Source organism: Hordeum vulgare, chromosome 2H (genome assembly GCF_904849725.1).
Source record: "Hordeum vulgare subsp. vulgare chromosome 2H, MorexV3_pseudomolecules_assembly, whole genome shotgun sequence".
Classification (NCBI taxonomy): Eukaryota; Viridiplantae; Streptophyta; class Magnoliopsida; order Poales; family Poaceae; genus Hordeum; species Hordeum vulgare.
In genome coordinates, this window is record NC_058519.1 from 170,835,091 (window position 1) to 170,851,734 (window position 16,644).

Here is a 16,644-nt window from a genome sequence, read left to right on the forward strand (position 1 = left end):
CTGCCCTCCTTAGTCTTTTCTTGATTCCGCGGTATTGTTGGATCGAAGCGGCTCGGACCGACATTACTCGTACGCTTACGAGAGACTGGTTTCATCGCTACGAGTAACTCTGTTGCTCAAAGATGACCGGCGAGTGTCGGTTTCTCCAACTTTAGTTGAATCGGATTTGACCGAGGAGGTCCTTGGATGAGGTTAAATAGAAATTCATATATCTCCGTTGTGGTGTTTGTGTAAGTAAGATGCGATCCTACTAGATACCCATGGTCACCACGTAAAACATGCAACAACAATTAGAGGACGTCTAACTTGTTTTTGCAGGGTATGCTTGTGATGTGATATGGCCAACGATGTGATGTGATATATTGGATGTATGAGATGATCATGTTGTAATAGTTAATATCGACTTGCACGTCGATGGTACGGCAACCGGCAGGAGCCATAGGGTTGTCTTTAAACTAACGTTTGTGCTTGCAGATGTGTTTACTATATTGCTAGGACGTAGCTTTAGTAGTAATAGCATGAGTAGCACGACAACCCCGATAGCGACAACTTGATGGAGATCATGATGATGGAGATCATGGTGTGACGCCGGTGACAAGAAGATCGTGCCGGTGCTTTGGTGATGGAGATCAAGAAGCACATGATGATGGCCATATCATGTCACTTATGAATTGCATGTGATGTAAATCCTTTATGCACCTTATCTTGCTTAGAACGACGGTAGCATTATGAGGTGATCTCTCACTAAAATTTCAAGACAAAATTGTGTTCTCCCCGACTGTGCACCATTGCGACAGTTCTTCGTTTCGAGACACCACGTGATGATCGGGTGTGATAGACTCAACGTTCACATACAACGGGTGCAAAACAGTTGCACACGCGGAACACTCGGGTTAAGCTTGACGAGCCTAGCATGTGCAGACATGGCCTCGGAACACATGAGACCGAAAGGTCGAGCATGAATCGTATAGTTGATATGATTAGCATAGAGATGCTTCCCACTAAAACTATTCTCGACTCACGTGATGATCGGACTTGAGATAGTGGATTTGGATCATGTACCACTCAAATGACTAGAGAGATGTACTTTTTGAGTGGGAGTTCTTAAGTAATATGATTAATTTAACTAATTGTCATGAACATAGTCTAATGGTCTTTGCGAATTACGATGTAGCTTGCGCTATAGCTCTACTATTTTTAATACGTTCCTAGAGAAAATTTAGTTGAAAGTTGATAGTAGCAAACTTTGCGGACTGAGTCCATAAAACTAAGGATTGTCCTCATTGCTGCGCAGAAGGCTTATGTCCTTAATGCACCACTCAGTGTGCTGCACCTCGAGCGTTGTCTGTGGATGTTGTGAACATCCGACATACACGTTTCTGATGAATACGCGATAGTTCGGTGCAAAATACTTAATGGCTTAGAAGCGTGGCACCGAAGACATTTTGAAACGTCACAGAACATGAGTGATGTTCTAAAGAGATGAAATTGTGATTTCATGCTTGTGCCCTTGTTAAGAGGTATGAGACCTCCGAGAGGATTCTTTGTCCATGAAGTAAAGGAGAAAAACTCAATCGTTGAGCGTGTGCTCAGATTGTCTGAGTACGACAATCACTTGAATCAAGTGGGAGTTAATCTTCTAGATGAGATAGTGATGGTTCTCCAAAGTCACTGCCACCAAGCTGTGAGAGCTTCGTGATGAACTATAACATATCAAGGATAGATACAATGATCCTTGAGAGATTTATGATGTATGACACTGCGAAAGTAGAAATCAAGAAGGAGCATCAATGGTTGATGGTTAGTAAAACCACTAAGTTTCATGAAAGGCAAGGGCTAGAAGGGATACTTCGTGAAACAGCAAAACAGTTGCTGCACTAATGAAGAGACCCAAGTCTAAACCCAAACCCGAGACTAAGTGCTTCTGTTATGAGGGGAACGGTCACTGAGGCGGAGCTACCCTAGATGCTTGGTAGATAAGTAGGCTGGCAAAGTCGAAAGTAGTATATTTGGTATACATGATGTTGATGTGTGCTTTATTAGTACTCCTAGTAGCGCGAGGGTATTGGATACCGGTTCAGTTGCTAAGTGATTGGTAACACGAAATGAAAGCTACGGAATAAACGGAGACTAGCTAAAGGCAAGGTGACGATACGTGTTGGAAGTGTTTCCAAGGTTGATATGATCAAACGTCGCACGCTCCCTCTATCATCGGGATTGGTGGTGAAACCAAAATAATTGTTATTTGGTGTTTGCGTTGAGCATGAACATGATTGGATCGTGTTTGTTGCAATACGATTATTCATTTAAAAGAATAATAGTTATTCTATTTGCTTGAATAATTACCCTCAATGGTTTATTGAATCTCGATCGTAGTGTTACACATGTTCATAATATTAGTGCCAAAAGATAAAAAGTAATAATGATAGTACCACTTAGTTGTGGCACTGCCACTTGAGTCATGTTGGTGTAAAATGCATGAAGAAGCTCCATGCTGATGGATCGTTTGGACTCACTTGATTGTGAATCACTTGAGACATGCAAAACATGCCACATGAAACAAGTAGAGTAACTTGTTGGGAGTAATGCATTCTTGATGTGTGCAGTCCAATAAGTGCTAAGGCACGCAGTGGATATCATTATGTTCTTACTTCACTGACGATTTGAGTAGATACAGGAGTATTTACTTGATGAATCCCAAGTCTGAAATGTTGAAAAGTTCAAAGCTATTTTAGAGTGAAGATCGTCGTGACAAGAGGATAAACAGTCTACGATATGATCATAGAGATGAATATCTGAGTTACGAGTTTTGGTACGCAGTTAAGACAATGTGGAAATTGTTTCGCAGTTCATGCCACCTGGAACACCATAGTGTGATGATGTGTCTGAACGTCTTAGCCACGCCCTATTTGATATGGTGCATACTATGATGTCTCTTATCAAATTACCACTATCGTTTATGGGTTATGCATTAGAGACAACCACATTCACTTTAAATAGGGCACCGCGTATGTTCGTTGAGGTGACACAGTATAGACTAAGGTTTAGAGAAATCTAAGCTGTCGTTTCTTGAAAGTTTGGAGCTGCGATGCTTATGTGAAAAACGTTTCAGTATGATAAGCTCGAACCCAAAGCGGATAAATGCATCTTCATAAGATATCCAAAACAGTTGGATACATCTCCTATCTCAGATCCGGAAGCAAAGTGTTTGTTTCTAGAAACAGGTTCTTTCTTGAGGAAAGGTTTCTCTCGAAAGAATTGAGTGGGAGGGTGATAGAACTTGATGAGGTTATTGAACCATCACTTCGACTAGTGTGTAGCAGGGCATAGGAAGTTGTTCCTGTGGCGCCTACACCAATTGAAGTGGAAGCTGATGATGGTGATCATTGAGCTTCGGATCAAGTTACTACAAACCTCGTAGGTCGACAAGGTCGCGTACTACTACAGAGTGGTATGGTAACCCTGTCTTGGAGGTCATGTTGTTGAACAATAATGAACCTACGAGCTGTGGAGAAGCGATGGTGGGCCCGGATTCCGACAAATGGCTGGAGGCCATGAAATCCGAGAGAGGATCCATGTATGAAAACAAAGTGTAGACTTTGGAAGAACTACTTGATGGTCGTAGGACTATTGAGTAAAGATGGATCTTTAAAAGGAAGACAGACGACGATGGTGATAAGTCACTATTAAGAAAAGCTCGACTTGTCGCAAAGATGTTTCCGACATGATCAAACAGTTGACTATGGTGAGACTTTCTCACTCATAGCGATGCTAAAAGTCTGTTAGAATTATGTTAGTAGTTGTTGCATTATTTTTGAAATATTGCACATAGGATGTCAAAACATTGTTTCCTCGACGGTTTCCTTGAACAAACATTGTATGTGATACAACCAGAAGGTTTTGCCGATCCTAAAGATACTAAAAAGTATGCAAGCTCCAGCGATCCTTCAATGGACTGGTGTAAGCATCTCGGAGTTGGAATATACACTTTGATGAGATGATCAAAGATTTTGGGTTTGTACAAGGTTTATGACAAACTTGTATTTCCAAAGAAGTGAGTGGGAGCACTATAGAATTTCTGATAAGTATATGTGGTTGACATATTGTTGATCAGAAGTAATGTAGAATTTCTGTGAAGCATAAAAGGTTGTTTGAAAGGATTTTTTCAAAGGAATACCTGGATTGAGCTACTTGAACGTTGAGCATCAAGATCTATGGAGATAGATCAAAACGCTTAATAGAAGTTTCAACAAGATGCATGCCTTGACAAGTTTTTGAAGGAATTCGAAATAGATCAGCAAAGAAGGAGTTCTTGACAGTGTTGTAAGGTGTGAATTTGAGTAAGACTCAAAACCCGACCACGGCAGAATAAAGAGAATAGACGAAGCTCGTCTTCTATGCCTTAGCCGTAGACTCTAAAGTATGCCATGCTGAGTACCGCACCTGATGTGTGCCTTGCAGCAAGTCTGTTAAGAGGTACACAGAGTGATCCAGGATTGAATCACTGATGAGCGGTCAAAGTTATCCTTAGTAACTAAATAGACTAAGGAATTTTTCTCAATTATCGAGGTGGTTAAAGAGTTCGTCGTAAAGGGTTACGTCAATGCAAGCTTTGACACTAATCCGAATAACTATGAGTAGTGAAACGGATTCGTATAGTAGAGTAGATATTTGGAGCATTTCCGAATAGCACGTAGTAGCAGCATCTATAAGATGACATAAAGATTTGTAAAGAACACACGGATCTGAAAGTTTCAGAACCGTTGACTAAAACCTCTCTCACGAGCAAGACGTGATCAGACCCCAGAACTATATGGGTGTTGGATTCGTTGAAATCACATGGTGATGTGAACTAGATTATTGACTCTAGTGCAAGTGGAAGACTGTTGGAAATATGCCCTAGAGGCAATAATAATTAGTTATTATTATATTTCTTTGTTCATGATAATCGTTTATTATCCATGCTATAATTGTATTGGTTGGAAACACAATACTTGTGTGGATACATAGACAAAACACTGTCCCTAGTAAGCCTCTAGTTGACTAGCTCGTTGATCAAAGATGGTCAAGGTTTCCTGGCCATAGGCAAGTGTTGTTACTTGATAACGGGATCACATCATTAGGAGAATCATGTGATGGACTAGACCCAAACTAATAGACATAGCATGTTGATCGTGTCATTTTGTTGCTACTGTTTTGTGCGTGTCAAGTATTTGTTCCTATGACCATGAGATCATATAACTCACTTACACCGGAGGAATGATTTGTGTGTATCAAACGTCGCAACGTAACTGGGTGACTATAAAGATGCTCTACAGGTATCTCCGAAGGTGTTCGTTGAGTTAGTATGGATCAAGACTGGGATTTGTCAATCCGTATGACGGAGAGGTATCTCGGGGCCCACTCGGTAATACAACATCACACACAAGCCTTGCAAGCAATGTGACTTAGTGTAAGTTGCGGGATCTTGTATTACGGAACGAGTAAAGAGACTTGCCGGTAAACGAGATTGAAATAGGTATGCGGATACTGACGATCGAATCTCAGGCAAGTAACATACCGAAGGACAAAGGGAATGACATACGGGATTATATGAATCCTTGGCACTGAGGTTCAAAGGATAAGATCTTCGTAGAATATGTAGGATCCAATATGGGCATCCAGGTCCCTCTATTGGATATTGACCGAGGAGTCTCTCGGGTCATGTCTACATAGTTCTCGAACCCGCAGGGTCTGCACACTTAAGGTTCGACATTGTTTTATGCGTATTTGAGTTATATGTTTGGTTACCGAATGTTGTTCGGAGTCCCGGATGATATCACGGACGTCACGAGGGTTTCCGGAATGGTCCGGAAACGAAGATTGATATATAGGATGACCTCATTTGGTTACCGGAAGGTTTTCGTGCATTACCGGAAAAGTTTCGGGCTCATCGGTAGTGTACTCGGAGTGCCGGGAGGGGTGCCGGGGACCATCAGGAGGTGTGTCACGCCCCAAGGGGTCTCATGGGCTATGGGAAGAGATAAACCAGCTCCTAGTGGGCTGGAATAAGTTCCCACTAAGGCCCATAAGGTTTGAGAAGGAAAAAACACAAGGTGGAAAGAGTTTTCAAGTGGGAAGGTGGAATCCTAGTCCAAGTAGGATTGGAGTAGGACTCCTCCACCTCCAATTTCGGCCAAACCTTTAGGTTTTGAGGCTGCCTCCTCCCCTCCCTCCCTCCTATATATAGTGGGGTTTTAGGGCTGATTTGAGACAACTTTTTGCCACGACAGCCCGACCACATACCTCCACGGTTTTACCTCTAGATCGCGTTTCTGCGGAGCTCGGGCGGAGCCCTGCTGAGATTAGATCACCAACAACCTCTGGAGCGCCGTCATGCTGCCGGAGAACTCATCTACCTCTCTGTCTCTCTTGCTGGATCAAGAAGGCCGAGATCATCATCGAGCTGTACGTGTGCTGAACGCGGAGGTGCCGTTCGTTCTCCACTAGATCGGAGCGGATCGTGGGACGGATCGCGGGACGGTTCGTGGGACGGTTCGCGGGGCGGATCGAGGGACGTGAGGACGTTCCACTACATCAACCGCGTTTCTTAATTCTTCTGTTGTGCGATCTACAAGGGTACGTAGATCGGAAATCCCCTCTCGTAGATGGACATCACCATGATAGGTCTTCGTGCGCGTAGGAAAATTTTTGTTTCCCATGCGACGTTCCCCAACACCCCCATTTAGTACATCCAAAACTTCTGAAATCACTTTCCCCCCACAATGTCCCAACATTTTTTAGAAAAGATGGACGACATACCATCCGGTCCCGGGGCTTTAAGGTCTCGAATAATCTGCAAGGCCTCGTAGACCTCCCTCTCCGTGAACTCCCAGTTATCACGGCATTCATTTGTGGAGCATCTTGAGGGTCAATGTGACCCAAGAGCTCCTCCATCCTCGTGTCTGCATGGGAAGTGAACAGACTTAAAAAGTAGTTAGTTACCACTTCTTTCATGGCCCCCTCTTCCTCCACCACCCTACCATCCTCCCTCCTCAATCTCTTAATTATGTTTCTTGTCTTCCTCTTCGAAGGTGCTGCATGGAAAAAAAATGTGTTTCTATCTCCACATCTCAGCCAATGTATATGAGCCCTCTGTCGCCAATATGTTTCTCTTTGTTCCTCTAATCGACCAAGCTTGAACCTCAACACTTCCTCCCTCCTAACTTGGTCCTTCCCAATATTACCTCGCCTACACTTCTCCAGCTCCTTCTTCATCCAACAAATTCTCTTCTCCAAGTCACCCAAGACGTTTCTACTCCAATGCACTAGCTCTCTCATAATACCTCTAGTTGCATCTGCTACCTTCCTGCCATCATCCGTCATTTCCTTCTCCCATTTATTTCGAACTAACTCTGTGCAGTCCTCCACCTCAAGCCATCTTGCCTCAAACCGAGGCTCCAACTTCTCGGCCACCCCCCCCCCTTCAGCCGAGCAGCCCTGTGTAGCTCAATAATGACAGGGCGATGGTCTAAGTGGTGGGGTCTCCGTTAATCACTCGGAACGTTGGAAATCTGTTACACCGGGCCTGCATAGCAACTAATCTATCCAGCCTCTCCCTTATATACCGGTTAGCATCGTGGTTGTGATTTCGCCAAGTGAAAACATCCCCCACAAAGCCCAAATCTCGTAGTTCACACACCTCCAGAGCAGCCTTAAAACGGTCCATGCACGCTTGTGATTGTGGTGCCCCGCCTTCCTTCTCCTAAGTATGCAGGACTTCATTAAAATCTCCGGCACATAGCCAAGGCTTGTTACTTTGGTGTTTTGGAGGTCTGAGTAACTTCCAAGTTTTTCCCTTTTCATCATGCTTCGGTTCTCCATATATCCCGGTGAACCGCCATACAAAGCCATCGGACTCCGTAATTTCCGTGTCAATGTGATATCGCGAAGTAAACCCAATTAACTTGAGATTTACTCCATTTTTTTCAAAACAGTGCCAAAACACCACTCTGCCCCTCACAGTCTTTTACTATCATGTTGGTCATACCCATCTTCCATCTCATCCATTCCAGCCTGACACACACCATCTTTGTTTCAGAGAAAAAGTGTGTCGGGATCCTCCTTCTTATGGATCTCCAGAGGACTTTGAATTGTCGGGTCGTTCCCCAATCCCAGACAATTCCATGTGATGATCTTCATTGGTTCTCGCAGGGTTGTCCCAGTAGCCCTGCGTCCTCAACATTATGTACGGTTGCACCTCCATCATTGTTGCTTCCTTCCCTCTTATTCTCCTTTAACACCCCCCCCCCCCCCCCGCGTTCGTCACTGTCCATGTCCTCACCCTTCCTATTCTTCGCCGCAACTACTATTCTAGCTGCCCCTGTGCTTGCTCGTGGCAGCCTCTTGAATTTGCCATTCCTTCCTTTCTTATTGTCCTGCTTGTTATTTTGTGCTTTCTCAGCCAATCCACTTTCACCTTGAAACCCATCCCTCCCATCACCTTCTTGGACTTTTCCTACTCCTCCAGTCCCATTTGGCAGCTTCTCAGTGTGGCCACCCGTCAGTTTGTTCCCTGCGCCAGCCGTCGTACCTTGCTCTATTCCCGAAGCCCCAAAATTCAGGGTTTTTTTGCTCTTTCCGTCGCCCGTGTGATTTAACCGATGTTCCTCAGTTATCGTGATCTTCAGCGGGCTAGTTACCTCGGTCTTGTCCATGTTCTTCTTCCCCTCATTCCCTTCGCTCCCCGCAGATTTCTTCCAAGAATCCACATCACTCCTTGACTTTCCATCATTACTCAGCCACCCATATTTCTTGCCTGAACTGCCGCCACTGTTCTCCTTCCAATTCCCTCTTCCCACATCACTTACATGAGCTCTATCTGGTACATACCTTAACCATCTCCCAAACTTAGCATTCTCACCCCTTGTTTGCTTGGTTCTGTAGTCTTTGCCCAGGTGTCGCAGCCTCCCAGAGCTGAAGCACGTGTCCGGCAGGTATTCATACTCGAAGTAGCACCATACTCTTTTATCCTTCTTCTCTTCCCCCTTCTCATCTCCAAAAATAGTCACTTCCATCTCACTTCTTGTCCCTCTCTGACTACCACCCTCCTCCGGCTCCACATCCAAATAAAGGCCCCTCATAAGAGGTTCTGCAACTATGATCCTCACCTTCACCCTCAAGCATTTTCCCAGCGTCGTGCCATCTTCTTCGCCATCAACTTCCATCAGTTCTCCTATCTTTGCCGCCAGGTCCTCCCTAACTCCTTGCACATCATTCCCAGTGGGATATTGTAGATCCTCACCCAGAACGTCACTGTGGCAAAGGTGTACTCGTCAAGGGTTTTGCGTGGGTCAAAGTCTTCCATGACTAGCAAGTCCTTGCCAAAAGTCCATGGGCCATTCTCTAGCGCCTTCCTCTTTCCCCCTTCCCGATGAAACAAAAAACAGGAATCGATTCTCCCCCATCTCCTTTACCTCCAGCCTCCTCATCGGGCACCAGAGTTTCCCTAACGCCACCACCATTCCATCCACATACCCCGGTCTGTCCGAGAACAATTTTCCCATCGCCTTTGCCACACTGTCATTCTTCTCCGCGACCCTCCTCCAACCAATCTTCAACCCCTTCCTTTCCGCCTTAGAGAGGTTCAATCGCTTCAGCTTGTCCTCCACTCCTTCCATGGATCTCGAAGCAGCCTCCCCCGCACCAAATCTCGGACCGAAGATCGAGAGAAAGAAAGAACTAGGGTTCTTGGGTGATGTACGACCGTGAGCCCTAGCCTCACGGAAGGCTTATCTTGGGTGGGGGGTTGGGGGATTTGGAATCTGATGTGGGGGCAGCAGCTTGGAGAGGGGGGAAGAAGTAGAAAGGGGTCGGGACTGTACCAGATCTAGCTGCCGCCGACGAGAAAGAGGCGTCAGAGACAGGGCAGGCTCCCAAATAGCCTCGCACGTCGCCAATACGAGGGCCCACCGTCACGTACGGGACGGACTTAAGGTTTGGGTTTGGGAGGAAAACGGTGAGGTAATCCATGTTAGCGTTTTGATATGATCAAGTGGTTAATTAAGCTAGTAACAAAGTAGGTGAAGACACTGATGAAGGGATTAAATTAGTACTCCTGCTAGCAGAGTAGTTGCAGGAACTGTTGTATGTCGATAGGTGCCTATCTAGGATATTTCTCATCTAAGAAGGTGAGCTTTACCTTTCTCTTCCTCCATTTTGCGTAGGACTCCAGCTTGTTTGAACTCAACTAACACTCTTATGTAAACGACGAAATAGAAAATCACTAGTAATTCCTTATCTTACATAAGAAATAAGCTATTCCAGTATCATGATAAAGTCAACTTCACTGCAAATTTCTCAAAAGAGTTGCCAGATAAAATAAGATATGTTATGTTTTGCACTTACGGCTTATTTTGATACTATTGTGGCATGTTCTAGCTGATCTAAAGACCCGTCCGAAGTCGGCTCCGCTCCCAAGCAGACGGAGTTGTAGTTATAATTTGTGAAGCGGCTACACAAATGCTCCACAGATTTTTAAATTTTAAGAAGCTGATGGATTATCGAACGAGTCCTAAATAAAAGTAAAATAAAAGTAAAAGGACATAGGTGGCACAACCATAAAAGACCCGGCAGAAGTTCTTTTGTGAAGCGGCAAAGAATCGACAAAAAAAATACATCATTAACAAACCATCACAAGCAAGGTCAGCTCTCGCAAGTGATAAACAGAAGCTACGCATATGCACTTTATTGTTCTGACAAGCCAATTAATTTATCTGTTACACAGCGAGTACTGAAACAACCAAAGGTTAGCTTGTTCACTGGAGACCGATCCTTCAAGCACAACTCTAAACTACCGCACACTAAACTAGCAGAACCTAGCAGTTTATAAGAATTATCACAACACATTGCTCAAGCCATATGCTGCTCTAGCAGAAGAAGGTACAATTTACACTGAGTCGACCGCTTCGACCTGTTGTTGAGCGAGGTATCTTTCCCTCCTCTCCTTCTGCGGCAAACACATGGAGGATGGATTTTAGCACTGGGAAAGGAATTTCACAAGAAAACGAAGAGCTGGGAGATTTGAAGAGATATACGTACCCATTCATCAATGACAAGCCCTTCACCAACAATTTTAGGACCATTCTCTTCTGGAGGTTTCTTCCGCGCCTCAAGTGCAGCCTCTGCCTCAGCTAACTGAGTGTTCAGCTTTTCCAGTTGCTTTGGAAACAAATGGAACAGGAGTGACATGTTATTACGATTCTGTTCATGGAAGAAATTTCATATATGGTATGATTTACTTACTGGGCCTGGGTTCTGAACATCCAAGAAAACAACCCTCAGTATCTTCTCAACAACTGCCTGATCTTTCTGCTCGTCAAACTGGAACCAACAAAAGGAGTTGCTATGAAAGTAAGGTTTTAACCACATCCCAACAATAGAGGAATTCCACAGTACCATAACCTTACTCTCAAACATATGCACCTCTTTCAATTCAATGGAGGACCAACAGCATGAGCACTGCCTCGTATCCAGCTAAACTACTAAAAGCAGACCAGGGTAAAATGGACTACAGCAGTAAACTACCTAGCACTAGGATTACTCGATCAACATTTACACCATCAAGTTCCATTTTATGAATTAACAGCACATTCGTCTAGTTGAATCCCCCCAAGCCTCCCTCAGGAAAGAATTTTAACTCGTCCGATTTGGACATCCTTGTAGAGAATTAGGTTTAGGCCGTGCAACTCACAATGCATTGATCGGGTGCACTAGGCACGTATATATGATGTACAAGACGGGCCGCAACCTCAACTATATAGAAAACTAGGAGGTGGGCCTACGACACAATATACATGCACAAATATATTCAAGAATCCTAAATATATAAGTATACGGAAAGAATTGAGTTAGCATTCTTGCATATGAAAAAACATAGGTCCACCCTCAACATGCCTGTAGAAAGGCAATGAAGGGTCGAGACTCGAGACGCCTCCTCTTCTAAATGGAGATGAGCAAAATCCTAGCCCTCAAGTACAAAAATAATGAAGTGGCAGCAACACTATAAGCAAAACTCAAGAGGAGCAAGAGACGGGAAGGAAAAGAAGAGGCTTTATTCCAGTTCAGGTGCTCTTCTAGTCTTCGTTAATTATATTATTGGGGAGTCGAATGTGGTTGAACTCGCCTATAAATTTGTCAGTTTGTTCTTCACTCGAGCACCTCCAACAACCCGCCTATGTCGTTACAAAGGACATTACATGTCAGCATTTACATTATGTGAAGGAGACATGGCGAGGAGAGAAGGTCAAGTCGCTTCTTAGGATCAATTCTGCCGTAGTTAATGGGTTCTGTTTTGATGTTATACCCACTCATATCCCATGCCCCCCTGGAGCTGCCATCGCAAAACATCCCTGCAACTCCCCCCATCTTAAAAAATAAAATGAAACTCCATGGGCACTAGCACCCATGGTTTTATTGATATAGAAGAAGCATCCCTCATGAGAAACCAGAAATTCGTCCCCCCCATCTTACCACTATGCCCCCTTCCTCCTATCTCCGTGAAGTACGGGGGCTCAAGGGGGAAATACCACACTGGCCAAACTGGAGATGAATAAGGACACAGTTGACCCTTCAATTGCCTCCCTGGATAAAGATCGTGCAACAGCATCAAATGGGAATGGGAATGAACTTTTTTCCTTACCTATGTTGTGTGTATGTCTGTCAAGCCTCCCAGTATGACAACAGCAGAAGATGGGGTGTCTTGTTTATATCCCCTCACAAAGGAGAGTTAGGGTCAGAGTTGATTTGTGCTCTGTCAACCCTTGGGAGAGTTAGAGGGCAAGATCACTTCTGGGATTCACCCATTTCCTCGTGAGATTTAGGATATAAACTAATGTTCAGTTAATAACCTACATCTACCTCAACAATCCTTAATCGTGAAATTAGTTACCCAATTAGGCAGGAGTACTCATATGGTAAAAAATGAGTTTCCGCCCAAGCAATTCGATACCAGATGTACACCGAATCACTGACATCAATCTCCTCCCCTCTATGTTTCAGGCGGTTAGAAGAGTTGATTTGGAGCATCGGAAACACATTTACTTTGATTCTAAGCAGACTAATTACACTCCAACTGTCCAACAACTATAGTACATGTAGGTATATGTTGGCAACTGGAAAATGCTCGTCAAACATACTAGAAATAACAAGCATCCACAAAAGTAAAAGGTTAAAACAGAAATGTCACGAACCAATTCTGGTGCATATTCCATGGGTCCTTTGACCTTCAAGCTCAAAATCTTGAACTTGACCTTGCACTTCTGCAGAACATTCTCATTATTCTCTGGGTGCTCGACAAACTTGAAAACTGGCAGGTCGAAAGGAAACAAAAGTAAGCACCAAATATGGACATATTGAGTAACATTGCTTTTGCTAAGAAAAGAACCAATGTGACAAGTACATTACCAGTCGCTATGATAGTCTCGCCAGGGGCAAGTATGGCTCCAGGAGGACGCATAAAGCAACTCTTGGGTGCAGTTGTTTGAAACTAGAAATTCAGAAAGACGATAACAGTCAGAAAAATATAGTTACCAACAGAATTATTGTGAAGCGCTGGATCTTTAAATGCAAATTCAGCCCATCTGTCATTGGATAAGCTGCAAAGCAATAATCAATACTAACCTTGAATGCTACATGTGACTTGCTTGTATTCTTTATCCTAATTGCACTCTTGACCTGCTTTCCTGGTTCATCTACACAAGGCAAGCCCGAAGACTCATTAGCTTCTCTATAAAGAAGAGAACATGTAAGAGAAAAAACAAGTAAAACTGTAGTCTATTTCTTGATTTTCTCTACTACTCATTAAGATGAAAGTTAATTAAACAGCACAGCTAAGTCATTTAACAATCAGACCATTCATGTCAATTGAATAACTATGTTTTTTAGAAACACCAAAGACCGTAAACGCACACACTCACACCACCACACACGCACTCACGCAGCGCCTACTGAAGACCGGGTTGGAGTTGCAGAGCTAATAACTACGTAATTATGTGGAAGACTCTAGTACTGCTTACATTCAACATCAATGTAGATATCCAATATTTTGCCTTGCATCACAAAATTAAATAGTCCATTTGGCATTATGGGAGGGCACCCCACAAGACTTGGCTTCACAAACTGTCACGGGATGCTTGCCTATTTGTTGTCCACTACTCCACTTTCCTAGATAGATACTCCCTCCGTCCGGAAATACTTGTCATAAGAATTGATGTATCTAGAGATATTTTAGTTCTAGATACATCCCTTTTTATCCATTTGTGCGACAAGTAATACCGGACGGAGCGAGTACTAAATTTAGACACGACAAAACATCCTTAACCCGGTAAAGGCAGACTCCCTCACCCTGGAGACCACCTGCGTGTGCCTAGGCAACAACGTGCCAAGTGCAGCAAGAACGACATAGACTTCCAATTTTGTTTTCAGGTTTCAACTCAACTAGAAGAGTTAGTCTTTTATTTAGGGTATGGCTGTGAGAAAGAAAACTGATCTGTTCACCACTACTGCACGGCAACAAATATAGATATTGAACCCTCAAAAGCAACCAATCAAGAAACTTATGCATAAAATTGGTTTTCATCCTATGATTCCACTGTTTCCATCTAAGGTCTCAGTAATGAGTATAACAAATACTGTAACTGCCAGCAATAGAAAGTTGCCTGGACCCTGATACTGCATTGAAGGCTACAGACCTTGTGGCTACGTTATAACTACTAGCCTAATACTGCCAGCTACAGTATGTTATAACTAGCCTACCAAAATCGTGGCTCACGAATCTTGGAAGATCCACTCGAGATCTAAGCGTTGGCGAACCCTGCAAGAAACTCTACAAACGGAAATTCCACTACGGTTTACCTCCTGAAACAAGATCAAGAAATTCGGATGGCAAATCGCGCCACAAGATCGTGACTTTCTCCGCGACCCACAGAATCCCACTTAAGACAGCGGAGATCGAGCGACTCGAACCAAAAATCAAGACCGGAACTTAACGAAATCGAACGGTACAAGGCACCCTGCACCAGCAAATCTGCAGCTTTCGGAGCTCCTCGCGATCGCAACCCATAATTAAACAAGAAAGACTGGCTCAAAGAAAGAAGACATGACTTCCTCGAGTGCTCACATGGGAAGTAGAGCTTGTTTGACGGATCGAGCCGGAGGCGGCGCCGCGCCGGCAACAGAGATTTTGCGACCGTCGAGATCCCGGCCGGCGCGGCAGGAGGGCCGCCGTCTCCGGCGACGGGCGCCTCATGGACGCCGTAGCGGCCGGCCGAGTGGTGGATCCCGGAGGAGGACGAGGACGAGGCTGGCGCCGGCGCGCCGCTGGCCTGCCTGAAGGGCATGCGGCAGAGGTTCCAGAGCTTCCCGCCGCCGGAGTCGGCGGCGGGCGCGTACCTCTCGTCGCCGGAGATCGCCATGGGCGAGGAAGTTACTACTACCAGTTACCACGAGCGTGATACGGAGGATGTGGTTGGGTTGCACTCTGCTTCGGTTCTCCCCCCTCTATCTCTCTCTCTCTCTCTCTCTCTTCTAAAGTGATCTTTCTTTCACCTCAGCTTTCGCTACAGTACATTCTCCATCCTCGATCTCGCCTCTTTTTCATCTCTTCTCCGGTTGACTTTTCATTGATGGGCTGTGGACCGCGGCTTTATGCTGCTCCTGGCATAGTGAAACTAATCATGCACCCCGGATGGATCTGCAAGTTTTTTACAGACGCCTCAAGTGTAGTAGTAACTGACGGAAGTGGTGTTGCCGTGCCATAAAAAAAAGCAGCAGCAGTGGAAATAAATGAGCTCACTCATATACGGAGTAGCATGGTGCGGTAAGACTTTAATTCAACTAACTAATGTCTCCCAAAATACGAATAGCCTAAATCGTTATGCATGATAACACAAGCGTTCATGATGTATTAAAGGATATTTTATTTTTAAAATTTAACCGGTCCTCTCACAATAGCAAATTAGGTTTTCAAAATTCCAGAAGCATTCTTCACATCTTTCCTATCCGTCGCTTGAGCATTATGAAAATCAAGATTTTTCTTACTTTTTGGTTTTTTCAACGGCTTCACAAATGTTTGCCACCTTGAATAGATGTCATCCTCAAGATAGTAGCCATAATTATATGTATAGTCATTTGCTACAAACTACACTCGTGACAGTTCACCATTTGACTCTTATCCATGGCCAAGAGATCATCAACTAGATCCGTCGAAATTTCGTATGCCAACATACGCAACGCGACGGTCACCTTTTGGAAGGTGTTATGCCCGAGCTTTCTGACGGCATTCCTCCTTTGCTGAAAAAAACCGATCATGGCTCGCCAATTTATGTGCAATATGTTTGAACAACTCGATGCTTATTCTAAAAATGTGTCGAAAATAGGACTCGGGGTATGTGGTAATATCCGCAAAATAGTTCCTTATCAATCTTTTATGGGCATCGGTCCTATCCCTCCACAATTTCTGACGACCAAAAACCGAACCACCGTGCTTTCGTTTTTTGTTGATGTGCATAGCTAGGACCATTGCTAGGTTCTCCTCCTCTTGAAGATCAAATTCTTCATCAGAAGAATCATGGGACGAACCCATCTACAAATTTGAATTCAAACTAG

General features: G+C 44.2%; 1 protein-coding gene across 1 annotated transcript; it reads right to left on the reverse strand.

Moving 5' to 3' along the window:
• Positions 1 to 10,700: 10,700 nt before the first annotated feature.
• LOC123425711 (vesicle-associated protein 4-2-like) lies at positions 10,701 to 15,641 on the reverse strand. Its single transcript, XM_045109422.1, has 7 exons — positions 15,158 to 15,641; positions 13,660 to 13,730; positions 13,444 to 13,525; positions 13,230 to 13,345; positions 11,284 to 11,361; positions 11,080 to 11,199; positions 10,701 to 10,987 (listed from the first exon to the last, which is right to left on the reverse strand). The coding sequence occupies exons 1-7, from the start codon at positions 15,450 to 15,452 to the stop codon at positions 10,928 to 10,930; spliced, it is 822 nt and encodes a 273-aa protein (XP_044965357.1). The 5' UTR covers positions 15,453 to 15,641; the 3' UTR covers positions 10,701 to 10,927.
• Between the last annotated feature and the right edge of the window lie 1,003 nt (positions 15,642 to 16,644).